At 41.2% G+C, this 13141-nt stretch overlaps 1 protein-coding gene across 1 annotated transcript in view; it reads right to left on the bottom strand.

Moving 5' to 3' along the window:
- ANKRD55 (ankyrin repeat domain 55) overlaps positions 1-10574 on the bottom strand; it is a gene marked incomplete at both ends in the record, with an annotated part of 101120 nt that extends 90546 nt beyond the window's left edge. The window contains one exon of the mRNA XM_082836799.1: positions 10517-10574. Within this exon, the coding sequence (XP_082692925.1) occupies positions 10517-10574 (58 nt within the window). The remainder of the gene's footprint in view (positions 1-10516) is intronic.
- Positions 10575-13141: the final 2567 nt, after the last annotated feature.

The raw sequence follows: 13141 nt of genomic DNA, 5'->3' as shown, positions 1-13141 counted from the left end.
ACAGAATTGTATCAGAAAGCAGCTTAAACCAGATCATTGCTGAACTCAACAAGAGTACCCCTCAGTCCTTATATGAGGAGTACGCGGTATGCCAAGGTCCTTATTCCCACATCAACCAGATCATAAGGGAGGCACACTTCAACAGCCTATAGCAGCAAGGACAATCTCCAACATGATAAACTAGGAGCTCCTTATTCCAGCCTAAAATTTGTTTATAAAAGAAATTGCACACACACACACACACACACACACACACAAAAGATTCTCAACATCGCTAATCATCAGGGAATGCAAATCAAAACCACAATGAGACATCACCTCACACCTGCCAGAATGGCCATTGTCAAAAAGAACACAAGTAACAAATGTTGTCAAGGATGTAGAGAAAAGGAAACCCATCTACACTGTTGGTGGGAATGTAAATTGGTGCAGCCACTGTGGAAAACAGTATGGAGGTTTCTCAAAAAACTAAAAACAGAGTTACCATACGACCGAGCAATTCCACTCCTGGGTTTATATCCGAATATAACAAAAACACTAATTCAAAAAGCTACATGTACCCCAATGTTCATAGCAGTATTATTTACAATTGCCAAGATACAGAAGCAACCTAAGTGTCTGTCAACAGATGAATGGATAAAGAAGATGTGGTGTATATATACAATGGAATACTACTCAGCCATAAAAAGGAATGAAATGTTGACATTTGCAGCAACATGGATGAGTTGGAGGGCCTTATGCTAAGTGAAGTAAGTCAGACAGAGAAAGACTGTATATCACTTATATGTGGAATCTAAAAAAGACAACAAACTAGTGAATACAACAAAAAAGAAGCAGACTCACAGATATAGAGAACAAACTAGTGATTAACAGTGGGTGGTGGTAGGGAGGAAGGGGGCAGTAGGAGGTACAAACTATTGGATATAAGATAGGCTCAAGGATATACTGTACACATGGGGAATATAGACAATATTTTGTAATAACTGTAAATGGAAATTAACCTTTAAAAATTATATAAAAAATTAAAAAATAAAATTTAAAAAAGGAGTGCTATGCTATGAATTCATTACAGAGGGGGAGGTAACTTGAGGGTTGGATGTTCTCTTGACCAGGGAAGACTGGTTGTCCATATGACCTTAGGTAAGTCATCTATAAGAATCACTAGCACTTGCTAAGTGGTTACTCTGGGCCAGGCATGGTTCCAAGTGCTTTGTATGTATTATGTCATTGAATCTTTCTAACAATCCTCTGAAGACTGTTATAACCACCTTTATAACAAACCCATAACACCCTCTAGCAGTTACTGAGTGATTACTATGGGCCAGCAGTGGTTGCAGGCACTTTGCATGTATTCCTTAATTCAATCTTTATAAACAATCCTTTGTAATAGCACCATCTTAATTTACAAGGTAGGAAAGTGAGGTATAGAGCTGTTAAACAGCTGGGTCACACAGTAAGTGTCACCAGCATGGCCCACTAACAATTCATGGAAAAATAGAATCTGGGTAATAAAATACAGTCTAACCTTTTTTCTTGTTCCTTGGTGATTAGTCTGGTTTCACTTGCTCACAGGGAGCCGCGTGCAGAGGCCTCGTACTGGTACTTGGCACTTCAGACCAGAGGTCCTCCTCGGGTGAAGCGCCCGTGCGAGACGCCTCAGCTCTGGGCGTGGGCAGAAGCGCTGCTGCACACACCACCTCAATTCAAGATGGCCGCCGGCCGTGGGCAGAGACGCTGCTCCGGGCCTGCGCTCTGGAGCCTGAGCGGTATGGCTGTGCCTGCCCTGGGAGAGCTCCGCCCCCTCCGCTGAGGAGATCCTATAAAGCAGCCCCGCCCACAGCCTGTAGGGACAGCGGGTCCTCTAGAGAGTGAGCTCGTGTTTCTCCATTCTTTGAGCAAAGAAGAAAATTCGCCTTTACTTCCGAACCAAACTCAGGCTCATTCTGTTGGCTCCAATGACACCAGCAGAAGGACCGTTGCTGGGGCCTGACTGGAAAGGGTCGGTGAAAAGAGTGGCAGCACTGGGACTTGAATTGTTTGGTGTGACTCCAGTGGCCATTACAGTCCAGTACACTGTACCGCTGCTAACCCCTCTGTTTCAGCGTTCACATGTAAAAAGTGAGGGAGCTGGATTACACATTCACTGAGTTCCTTTCAATTCTACAAGTTACTACTATTCTAAGATAAAACACTTCCAGGATCTGGACCGGCTTCTGCAGTGACCACCTGAAAGCAGACAGCTGCGAGCCCATCCCCAGACCTCTGCGTAGTGGTCATGCTGAGTCAGCTGACTTGAATAGCACTAAGTAAGAAGGATAAAAATGTCATTTCAGATGAATTTCAGGTGTTCCTCTCATGATTCTTAAAAGTAAGGTGTTTTTGTTGTTGTTGTTTTTTGAACACCAAACTGTGTTCTGATTTACTGTTGTGAGTTAGAGAACAGAGGAATGATCTTGGGGTCACCCAGGATCAAAGCTTAGGATGTCAAGGTTAAAATAATTCTCTTTCCTCTTTATCAATTGCTATTTATTTGTGACCTTGATTACAGGGTCGGGGCCCTCTGAAATGTCTCTTGGAGAAATGTTAACCTGTTGCTGCACAGAACAAATAGGTTGAGTAGGAAAATGATAAAGAACCTGGCTTCAGAAGCTTCTGGGGTGGAAGCCAAGACCTGACCTTACAAATTCCCAATTCCCACCACATCAGTTCCACAGGTCGAATTCCAGTGAATTCTACCCTTTTAGCCACCACCTCCTCCTCCTAGGATTCTGGTGTCTTTCTTTGCTCTAAAGGCAGGTTGCTATAAGACTGGATCCACTCCTACCATGCAAGAGGTCGGCCTGTCACTAAGCTGAGCCTACTGGGCAGAACTCATTGCAAATGGAAGCTCAGCCCTGGGGAGACTTGAGCAAACCTAGCTGCCATCACCTTTATTTTCTTTTGTGCTAGGAGTCATGAAGGAAGGGATTGATGAGGTGGGTTATAAGAATCCAAAAAGTATAACTTCATGGTGAACAAGAGTGTGAGGAAGGCTTGGGGGTCAGAAACCAGAGTTAAAAATGGGAGCTTTGCCTTTGTCCTGTGTGGCCTTGGATAAGTCATGTAACCTCAGATGGACTAGAAATGGAATCTATCTCATAGGCTGTGTTGAGGATCCAGTGAGATGATAGGAGTGAAAGTTTTGCACAGTGTCTGGTTTAATAAATGGGAGCTGCTTAATAAACCAGAGTTATCGCTCTTCTTCTGATTATTACTACTGGTTAATATTCTTGGCCTGATCTCTGTCTCCATTTGGAAGCTATTCCCCATCCCCGCATGGAGGTTGAGTTGCTAGGGTTTATCTTGGCAGCTGAGAAGCTGGGAACAGGCTGGGGCTAAGAGACTCTGAAGAACAGAGCCCTTTGCTAGTTAAGAGAATACAACACTTCCTATACTGAATTCTTTTTTGTATTGCTTGAATATTTTGAAGAAGGTGATGCTAATTTTACATTTAGAAAGAAACCCCAGTACTTAAAAAACTCTGTAAGAACCAGTTGATATCTAATAGTGCAACACCTGTAACATCAAATTACCATCTAAAAGAATTTAAACCATGTTGTGATAACCTGAGATGGATACATCGCCCATGTGGTGTTCTGGCTGGGAATGCATAATCTAAATCTAGTTGTGAGGGAGCATCAGACAAACCCATAAAGAGGAACTTGGTATTAAAAAAAGAGAGAGACTATAAGTTCAAAAATGTCAATGTCATAAAAGACAAAGAAAGTCTAAAGAAATGTTCCAGGTTAAAGGAGACTAAAGAGGCCTGATAACTAAATGTAGTACCTAATCCTAGACTGGATCCTGTACTGGGGGTAAAATGCTATAAAAGACATTATTGGATCAATAGACAAAATTGGAATGCAGGCAGATGAGATAAAAGTACATACACATGTATACACACACACACAAACACAAATAAGCATATACATACATACATATAGAGAAAGAGGCAGAGAGACAGATAGAGAAACAGATACAAAGAGATGTAGAGATGGACACAGAGAAAGAGCTAACAATAAAGCAAATGGGGTAAAATGTTAACAGGTGAATCTGGGTAAAAGACAGTGTTCTTTATACTGATCTTACAATGTTTCCTTAAGTTTGAAATTATTTTCAAACAAAAAGTTAAAAAAGCATTAGAATGCTATTAAATGTTATATGTGTATATGTTTTAAATTCTGAGGATACTTTTAGGAATGGAAATAGTTCCCATGTAGATTGGAACATTGTCCCTTCACTTCTTCCCCCAATGGACCCAATAAAACAAGAGTGGCCTCATCAATAAGCAACTGACATTTTAAAATTTTACATTGAGAAAACAAAGTTAGGGCCCTTATTAAGCACACGGACCTATTTATTAGGCTTACAAGTGTGCTAAACATGACTCCTGGGTGGATGTGGTCTTTCTGCAACACGGTGTCTAGCCCATACCCATCTTTTACACCAACCTTGGGCCTCAGTGCATCTAGACCCTTACCTCCTCACCTTGTCCTATATTTGCGGATGGGTGAGAGGTTTGTTTTTCTACTTGTTTGGGAATAAAAATAGCTACAAGTTTAGTGGTTCTTCCTTTAGGCTCCATTAAAATATATATAACTGATTCATTTTGTTGTGAAGCTGAAACTAACATACCATTGTAAAGCAATTATACTCCAATAAAGATGTTAAAAAAAAAAAATCCTTGCATCCAAATGGTTGCCTCAAAGGGAAAATCTATGGATATCAGTTCATCAACACAGTTGTTTAATAATTACTGAAGAAATATGGAGTTAATGAATAGAGATGGTAGGAAAAGCTCAGTGTGGTGACCCAGCTGACTTCCAGACAAGGGGCTAAGCTGAGGATTTGCCTTCTGAAGTTGATCTAGCCAAGTTGTGGGACATAACATCAGGGTTGATTCAGGAGATCCGGCTTACCAGGTGGGCCTTCATTCCCTCTGCGTACCACTCCCAGATTCTCCTTCTTGTGAAGCATAGTCAGGCAAGAGGCCCCATTCCCGAGGCCACTGTAGTTGTCCTATGGTGGAGAATGCTGACAACGACACCACTCCCCTCAACCCCAATCCACTGAATCACTTTCGGTTTCATGGTTCTCTAAGCCAGTGAATGGTAATTGGATAAGATCAGTCAGGGGCTTCCCTCTAGCTAGGTCCAGAAGAGGGGCTGGGAGTGGATTGATGTGTCACAACCTTTCTCAGGAGCTGGCTGATGGAAGGGAAGTTCCTGTGTGCTGGAAAGAGGACAAAGAAGGAGGCAGAGGAGGGGGAGGGGCAGGCTTCCAGGCAACGTGTTTGCCCGGGTTAGGTCTTGAGTGGGCAAGAAAATTGCAAAAAGAATTCTTCTCCTGTTACTTCTTTCCTCTGTTCCTCTTTCTTGACCAAGAGAGGGAGAAGGCTGAGCATTTTCCCACAGGCAGCAGATAATCTGCTTCTGAACCTCTGGAATGGTCACCTGCCAGCTAATCTTCCTGTATCTGGACCAATCAATCTGGAAATCAATCACAGAATTCCCCTCAGTGTTCCTGGGTTGCATCCCATTCGAGGTCTGTGCCCCAAATCAACTGAGCCCAAGTCATCCCCTCTCTGTCCTGTCTCCTTTGCCTGCCTTTTCTCTACTTTCTTCCCAAACCCCTTTGAAAATTTGCTTATTCTTCCTTTGGAGGCATGCTTCCTTTGTCACATCAGAATTTTAACTTTTGCTTTTTCAGCAAAGTGCATATCTGTGCACTCTAAATTCTTTTTGTTTGGTGTTCCCACTTTGGATGAAAAGTTGGAAATTAAAACCAGCACATATGCATGTGGGAGTTTTAAAAATCCACAATACAAGGGATAACAGCTTGATTGTAAAAATATATGCTTCATTAATTTAAATTTTTGTTAATGGCTTATTTCTTCATTAAAATGTATGGTTGATCAAGGAAGAGTATTGCAGTAGAAAAAAGATGGGTTTTGAAGTCAGACAGGTTTAGGCTTGAACCTCAGTTTTGCCATTTTATCTTATGCCCTTTCCATCCCACCTCCCAAATGCCAACCTTTCTTCCGACTTAAATGAGAATAGATTTTACCAAAAACCCAGCCATGAGACTGTATACCTCTGAGAAGGAACTTGAGATCTGACCTTTTTTCATGCCAAGTAGCAGGCTGAATGGTGGCCTTGAAGGTATATCCATGTCCTAGTCCCTGGGACCTGTGACTATGACCTCATATGGCAAAAGAGTACATGTCACCTCACATGTTGAAAGATTGAGTTAAGGATTTTGAGAGTAGAAGCTTATCCTGGCGTATCTGGGTGGGCCCTAAATGCAAGCACATATACTGTTATAAGAGAGAGGCAGAGGGAGTTCTCAGACACACATGCAGAGGAAAAGGCCATGTGAAGATGGAGGCGGATTGGGGTGATGAAGCCACGGCAGTTAGAAGCTGGAGGAGACAAGGAAGGACTCTTCCCTAGAGCCTTCGGAAGGAGCACATGCCCTGCTGACATCTTGATTTCATACTGCTGGCTTCCAGAGCTGTGAGAGATTGCATTTCTCTTGTCTGAAGCCACTCAGTTTATGGTAATTTGTTAGAGCAGCCCTAGGACACGATGCTCTGTATAAATCTGGGCTGGAGGGCCGAGCCCCTCCTCGCATTCTCACAACAGCTCTACCAGAGAAAAACCTGTAAGGGTGGGCCACACCCCCCAGAGGTGCCTGCAGACACGCTGCTCAGCTTCCTCAAACCCTTCTTACAGAGCTGGGGCAGGGCTGGGCTGGGTGAGGCCCTTGGGACCTCCCTTGTCGTTTCTGTTTTCTCTCTGAGGCCTGGGTTCCTCCTCATGCGGGGATCTTTGGTTACATAACTGAAGTCTCAACTTCAGTAGGAACCTCTGTGTTCTGTAGTAAATGATTTTACTACAGGTCCTTTTCTGCGTGTGGGCTTTGAGAGGGAAGACAGCCAGGGAGAACACGTGGGACCAGAGAGACGTTGCCGTGGTGAAAGTAAGAAGCACAAAGCCGGAGTGGAGAGCTCTGAAGACCCAGGCTTCCTCCCTCACAGCTTCACAGGGCAAGCCAGAGACACAGCCGAATCCTCTTGGCCAGGAAGATAACACAATCTTTAAGCCTCCTAGCAACCCTGTGAATGTATAATATTATCCACATTTCACGGATGAGAAGATCAACCAGTTTGTCCAAGTCCGTGCAACTGGGATGAGGACTGAGACTGAACTAGAGCAAATGTCCATCTGTCCCCGAGCCCCTGGCATGGGGTTGTCTTATTACCTCTGCTAAAGAGAAAAATAGGAAAATGCAATTGGAGGGACTCAGACTTACCAAATCCACCTGGTTTTGGTTTGAGCCAAACTGAAGGTCATTATTCATCATAGTTTCCAAGTGCACATTGCTGACCATTCTCTGGGCAACCGTAAGCCAGAGCTGCCTGAGCCCTACCTCTACCTCAAAGTAGCTGTTAAGACCAGAGATTGCCCTTGGAAAGAAACTTCTTAGTCTGCTGTTGGATAGCGAACACCTGGGTCTCAGTCCCCTCTGTTACTAATTAGCTGTGTGTTATGATCATAAATTGGCCCCCATTTTAACCTCTCAGTGCTTCACTTTTCCCATCTGAGATCTTAGGGGGATGGATGGAATGAGCGGTTCTCAATCTTTGCTGTACATTAGAACTTCCTGGGGAGCTTTGTCTGGCCATGCCCCTCACCAAATAAACTGGAATATCCAGTGGTGGAGTCCAGGCATCAGGATTTTCAAAAATTGCCTAGGTGATTTTTATATGTGGCCGAGTTTTTCTTTTCAATGTTACATTTCAGGTAGATCTGTAATCTCACAGTGATGAAAGGAGAAAGCCAAGTCTTTAATAATTCTAATTAAAAAATAATAAAAAAGCTTACGGACAGCAATGCAACATTTCCTTCCCCCCCACCCCATGATGAATTAACAGCTGGTAGAGGATGCAATGGCTCAGAATCAAAAATAAAAATCAAGCCAACTTCGGGAACAATCCACCGTCAATGACTTTCCATACATAATTCAAACAAGTCAAATGCCAACCCGTTGTGGAGAACACCATGGACTTCCTTGGTTTTTGATAGTGTTTTTCTTTTGAAGGCAAAATAAAATAGGACACAAAGTCATACCTAAATGCTGATGTCTACATTCCATAAAGGCGATGCCGTCGCAGCGGTCTTACAAGACTTCTAAGATCTTTCCAGATGTAATGTCTTTCGTCAACATCTGCATGTAAAGCTAGTGGACACTAGAGCTTTGATTCCCCGGATATTAGGAATTCAAGGAAAATCCTCTACTAAAGCCCTACCCATACTCAACTTTTCAGGAGAAAGTCACTTCACCATGGTTTTGCCCAACAATATGGTATTTAGAATCTATGCAATCGTCTAAACCTATTATGGCCTTTCATGCTTTTAAGAAGGTGGAAGGGTTAATGTGATAATAGAACTACTCAGGTATCATTTAGTTATCTGTTGTTCTAGGGGTTGCTCTAAATGGTACTCTGGAGTTCTAAAGAAAATAATTAATGTAGTATAGTCAACTGGCCTTAACTAAACCCTCATTTGTTCTGAGGACTGCTAAATTCAAGCTAGAGATAGAGAGATGAATAGTCTTTCACATTTGAGGAACTCACAGTCGAGGGTGGTAATAATTATAACAGCAATGATAATAACAAAAGCAGCCACAGTTTGAAAGTAGTTAATGCATATCAGGCAATGTGACAGGTGCTTTTTGTACATTATTTTAGATTCTCACAACAACCTTGCTAGGTGAGCATTGTTTCCTTTATTTTACTGCTGAGGCAATTAAGGCCCAGAGAGGTCAGGTAACTTGCTAAGATCACACAGCTAAGAGGTAGTTATTCTGCCATTCTAACCTACGTCGCCCAGGCTATTTCTACCATACCACAGCACCTCTGGAGAGAAATGATTGAAAAATAGAGATGGAGGTGTCAGGGAGAGGGTTAACTTACAAGGGGAAGAATCAAGTCTAGGGTGGAGAAATAGCTGTGAATTGCTCACATGAAAGGTGTTTTAAGAAAATAAATATTATAAATTAATATTTTAACAATGTTTTGGGCTCAATCCTGTTAGGAGACACAACACTGGAACAGATGGATTCATTACGAGGGGCTAGTGCTCTGCAGTCAGTTCTAGCTCCCTCAAATTAGTCTTAAAAAATAAACCCATTGTGTTTCTCTTTGAATTGCACAGCTCAGAAATGTCATTTTTTAGCCAGTATGAGGTCTTTGGATCTAAGCATATTTTCACTTTTGCTGATTGCTGTCAGTGATACAAACTGTACAAAGGATGTGGTGGGCACAACTGTAACAATCACTTTCTCTATGGTGTTCCTAGCCCAATGCTGTGTAAACTGGCACATCCTGAAGATGCACACACACACACACACACACACAGTAGTTACTCAGAAATCTAAATGTAAGTCTGTAACTTGACAAAGCACTGAACTGAAATAATTCACCCATGAAACCAGATGTAGCTTGAAGGGTAGGTAGTAAACACACTATGGCCTAGAGCAGGAAAAGGGAAAAGGAAAGAAGCAATGACTTTTCTTAATGAGGCTTTCGCAGACCACCATTTTCACGGTGTAGCCAAAACAGGTAAATGACCAAAGGATCTTAGGATTCTGAGGAATACTCAGAGGGTATTGAAAGTGGTTTAGATATCAGATATGTTTTTTAAAAATCTTCTAAAATATTACTTACATTTAAAGAATGGAAATTTTCTGTACTTACAGAGAAAAGATGCATAATTACACATAGGTATATATATAATATACATATATATGCACACACGCACACACTTCATATGCAAAATGTACAGGCACAGACTGAATGGCTGAATACATGTTTTTTATAAGGATGGATCAATTTCACAGCAATCGTTTTGTGTGGAAAATTACTTCCACACTGGGAATTATGAGTATGAAAGATATATCCTTTCACTGCAAATAATAACATAGTGATAAGTCATTACACAACCTCGGATGAAATAATATATCAACTACAGCATAAATCTGGGCAACATATATTCCTGAAGGGAATCAAGAGATATTTATGAAACTATAGCAATGAGCTATTGGGTTTATGTTACTTATTATAATGTATATATTTTAAAGATTTGAACAAAAAGCTAATGAGAATAAAGATGATACTATCTGAAATAGCTGGTGTGCTTGAAACCCAATTTTTAAAATTTGTAGGTAGGAGCACTTAAGCAAGACTAATAGACCATAAGCTTATTTTTCCCTTCTAAATGCTTATCAAATGAGAAGTGAACATTTAGAACAGGTTTGTTTCCTATGTGAAATCCTCTTCCCACATCACACCCACACACCCACACCCACACACAGACACACACACACATTACTCTCTCTCCCTGTACAAGTGCAAATCCCTACCGTTGGACTAAAGATGCAAAGAACCAAGGGTGAGTTAAAGCAGCGTTTTTACCTTTTTGCTGATCAAACACAGATGGAGTGCTGAAATCCATGGTTGCCTGTCTCATCATTTACCACCAGAATGGCAAAAAGCATCCAGGTCTCTAGAGAGGAGAAAACACCATCTTACACATTACAGTCAACACAACAGTCAGTTACAGCATCCCGTGCCAAGACCTCTGTTTGAGAATTAAGTGTGCATTAGAGCTGCCGGTCTTTGTCAAGGCAAATGATGGAAATAGGTAAATGTTATTCCTATAATACCTGACAGGAAAAAGAGTTACTTCCTATGGTCTCACTCATCAGCTATACCCACGTGTAAATATTATACACACTCTATCCCCAACAAATACAGAAAAAAAAAGCTCAAACCTTGAAAAATGGTTTTCATAGAGGGCCACCTGCCTTGGATCTGGGCCAGGAAAATACTGGAGGTAACGGAGCCTCAGCAGCTGGTGTGTTGTTTTAAACCAAAAGAAATCTCAATGGGTGAGTGAGGATTCACAGGGCCAGACGGAGCATGTGCAAAGCTGCCAATGCAGTTTGGATTCAGCTGTGTTCTTGGTGGAGTGAGAACTGCATTTGGGTCATGTGAGCAGAGTGCCATCTCAACGGAATAGCACGTAAATATTGTAGCAGGAGGCTGCTGGCCATGTGCTGTATGGAGTAATTACTGGCTTTCACAGCTCATCTTTAGTCTCCCTTCAGTTCTTTTCTCCAAATGACAGGGAGGATGGGGGGAAGGAAGTAACGTTTGAAAGGTTGGATTTCAGGGCTCTGATATCCATGGCGATAAAATTAAAACAGTGTGCAATCACAAGGGTGTTTAGTGCAGTATTATATGTTGTGGAAAAACCTCAAATCACCCAAATGTATATCACTTGAGGAGCAGTTGAATAAATGGTAGTAAATTCATACTCTAGATTTAAAACTCTGAAGTAAATCTATATGAATTTATCTGGTAGGATGACTCTAATCTATTATTAAATGAAAAAAGTTATATATTTCATTTGTTCACATCTTTATAAAACCAGCAACCACCCACTGTATATGTAAATATGTTCATGTATGTTCCTAGGAACAGAGGAAGATGTATGAAGATATACTGTTAATATTGGTTACCTCAGGGGATTGCAATTAAAGTAGGAGATTTCTATCTTGTTCTTTATCTACCTCTGTATTTTCAGGCTTATTAAAACAAGCCTGTTGTTTTATATTTGTTATTAAAAATCTGGTATAATAAATTCAAAACAAAGCTCTACAATCAGGACAATCAGGTTTTTGGATAAGTCAAATAGTCATATAGAAGATGATCTTGTAAATGCTGTTGATAATGATAATAAATTTTTTTAACTTAATTAGTGTGCGACTATGGAAATAAAAGCAGAAACCATTTTTCTTCGTATATGGCCACATTTGTTTTGATCTACTGATATGGACTGTGTTTTTCCATAGACAGGCTTCTTTCTTATCTCTTGCCTCTCATATTTTCCCCATCAACAGACTGTCTGGCCTCAGTTCCCTTGTGACAATACTAGGACCCACTTACCTTCCTCCCATCAGCCTTTCCCCTACAAACACCCTGTGTTCATTTTAGTTAAAACATGGGCAGAACCTACTTCTTATAAATCATTACGCAAAATGTGCTCCGTAGATAAATTTCTTAAATTTCCCAGTGCTGGTTTTTTTTTTTTTTTTTTTTGCTTTAACCATGAAAGCCAGACTTTGGAGGCCGAGAGTGAATTGGTGAAGACACTTTGGCTTACACTAGCAGATATTCAGTTAAGGAGAGATGGCTTAAGCTCACCCAACTGACTGAGGTAAGAGGAGCTGTGGTCACTTGGTCCCAAACACGAGCAAAATCAAGGATTTATTTGGTTGGTCAAAATGTTCGTTCGTTTTTTCCCGTAAGATGGCTCTAGCAGCACTTAGTTGTCTTTAACTTTATTTGAAACAATTTTCTTAGATTGTATTGTAACAGCTGTCATTATCAGCGTGCATTTAAAAAAAGACATCGAAGTTGGTGAGTATTTTTTAACATCTTTATTGGAGTATAATTGCTTTACAGTGGTGTGTTAGTTTCTGCTGTATAACAAAGTGAATCAGCTATACGTACACATATATCCCCATATCCCCTCCCTCTTGCATCTCCCTCCCACCCTCCCTATCCCACCCCTCTAGGTGGTCACAAAGCACCGAGCTGATCCCCCTGTGCTATGCGGCTGCTTCCCACTAGCTATCTATTTTACATTTGGTAGTGTATATATGTCCATGCCACTCTCTCAAAGTTGGTGAATTTTTGTGTAAGCATTTTAATATTGAAGATGGAAGAAAAAAAGCAACATTTTCGGCATTTTATGCTTTATTATTTCAAGAAAGGTAAAAACAGAGAAAAAAAAGGAAAAAAAAGATTTGTGCAGTGTATGGAGAAGGTGCTGTGACTGATCAAACATGTCAAAAGTGGTTTGCGAAGTTTCATGCTGGAGATTTCTCGCTGGACGATGCTCCAGGGTTGGGTAGACCAATTGAAGTATATAGCGATCAAGTTGAGATATTAATTGAGAACAATCAGCGTTATACCACACGGGAGATAGCCGACGTCCTCAAAATACCCAAATCAAGCGTTGAAAATCATTTG

Source organism: Leucopleurus acutus, assembly GCF_964270905.1.
Source record: "Leucopleurus acutus genome assembly, chromosome: 3".
NCBI lineage: Eukaryota > Metazoa > Chordata > Mammalia > Artiodactyla > Delphinidae > Leucopleurus > Leucopleurus acutus.
The sequence above is the reverse complement of the archived record's forward strand: the minus strand, read 5'-3'. Positions and strand labels throughout refer to the sequence as shown.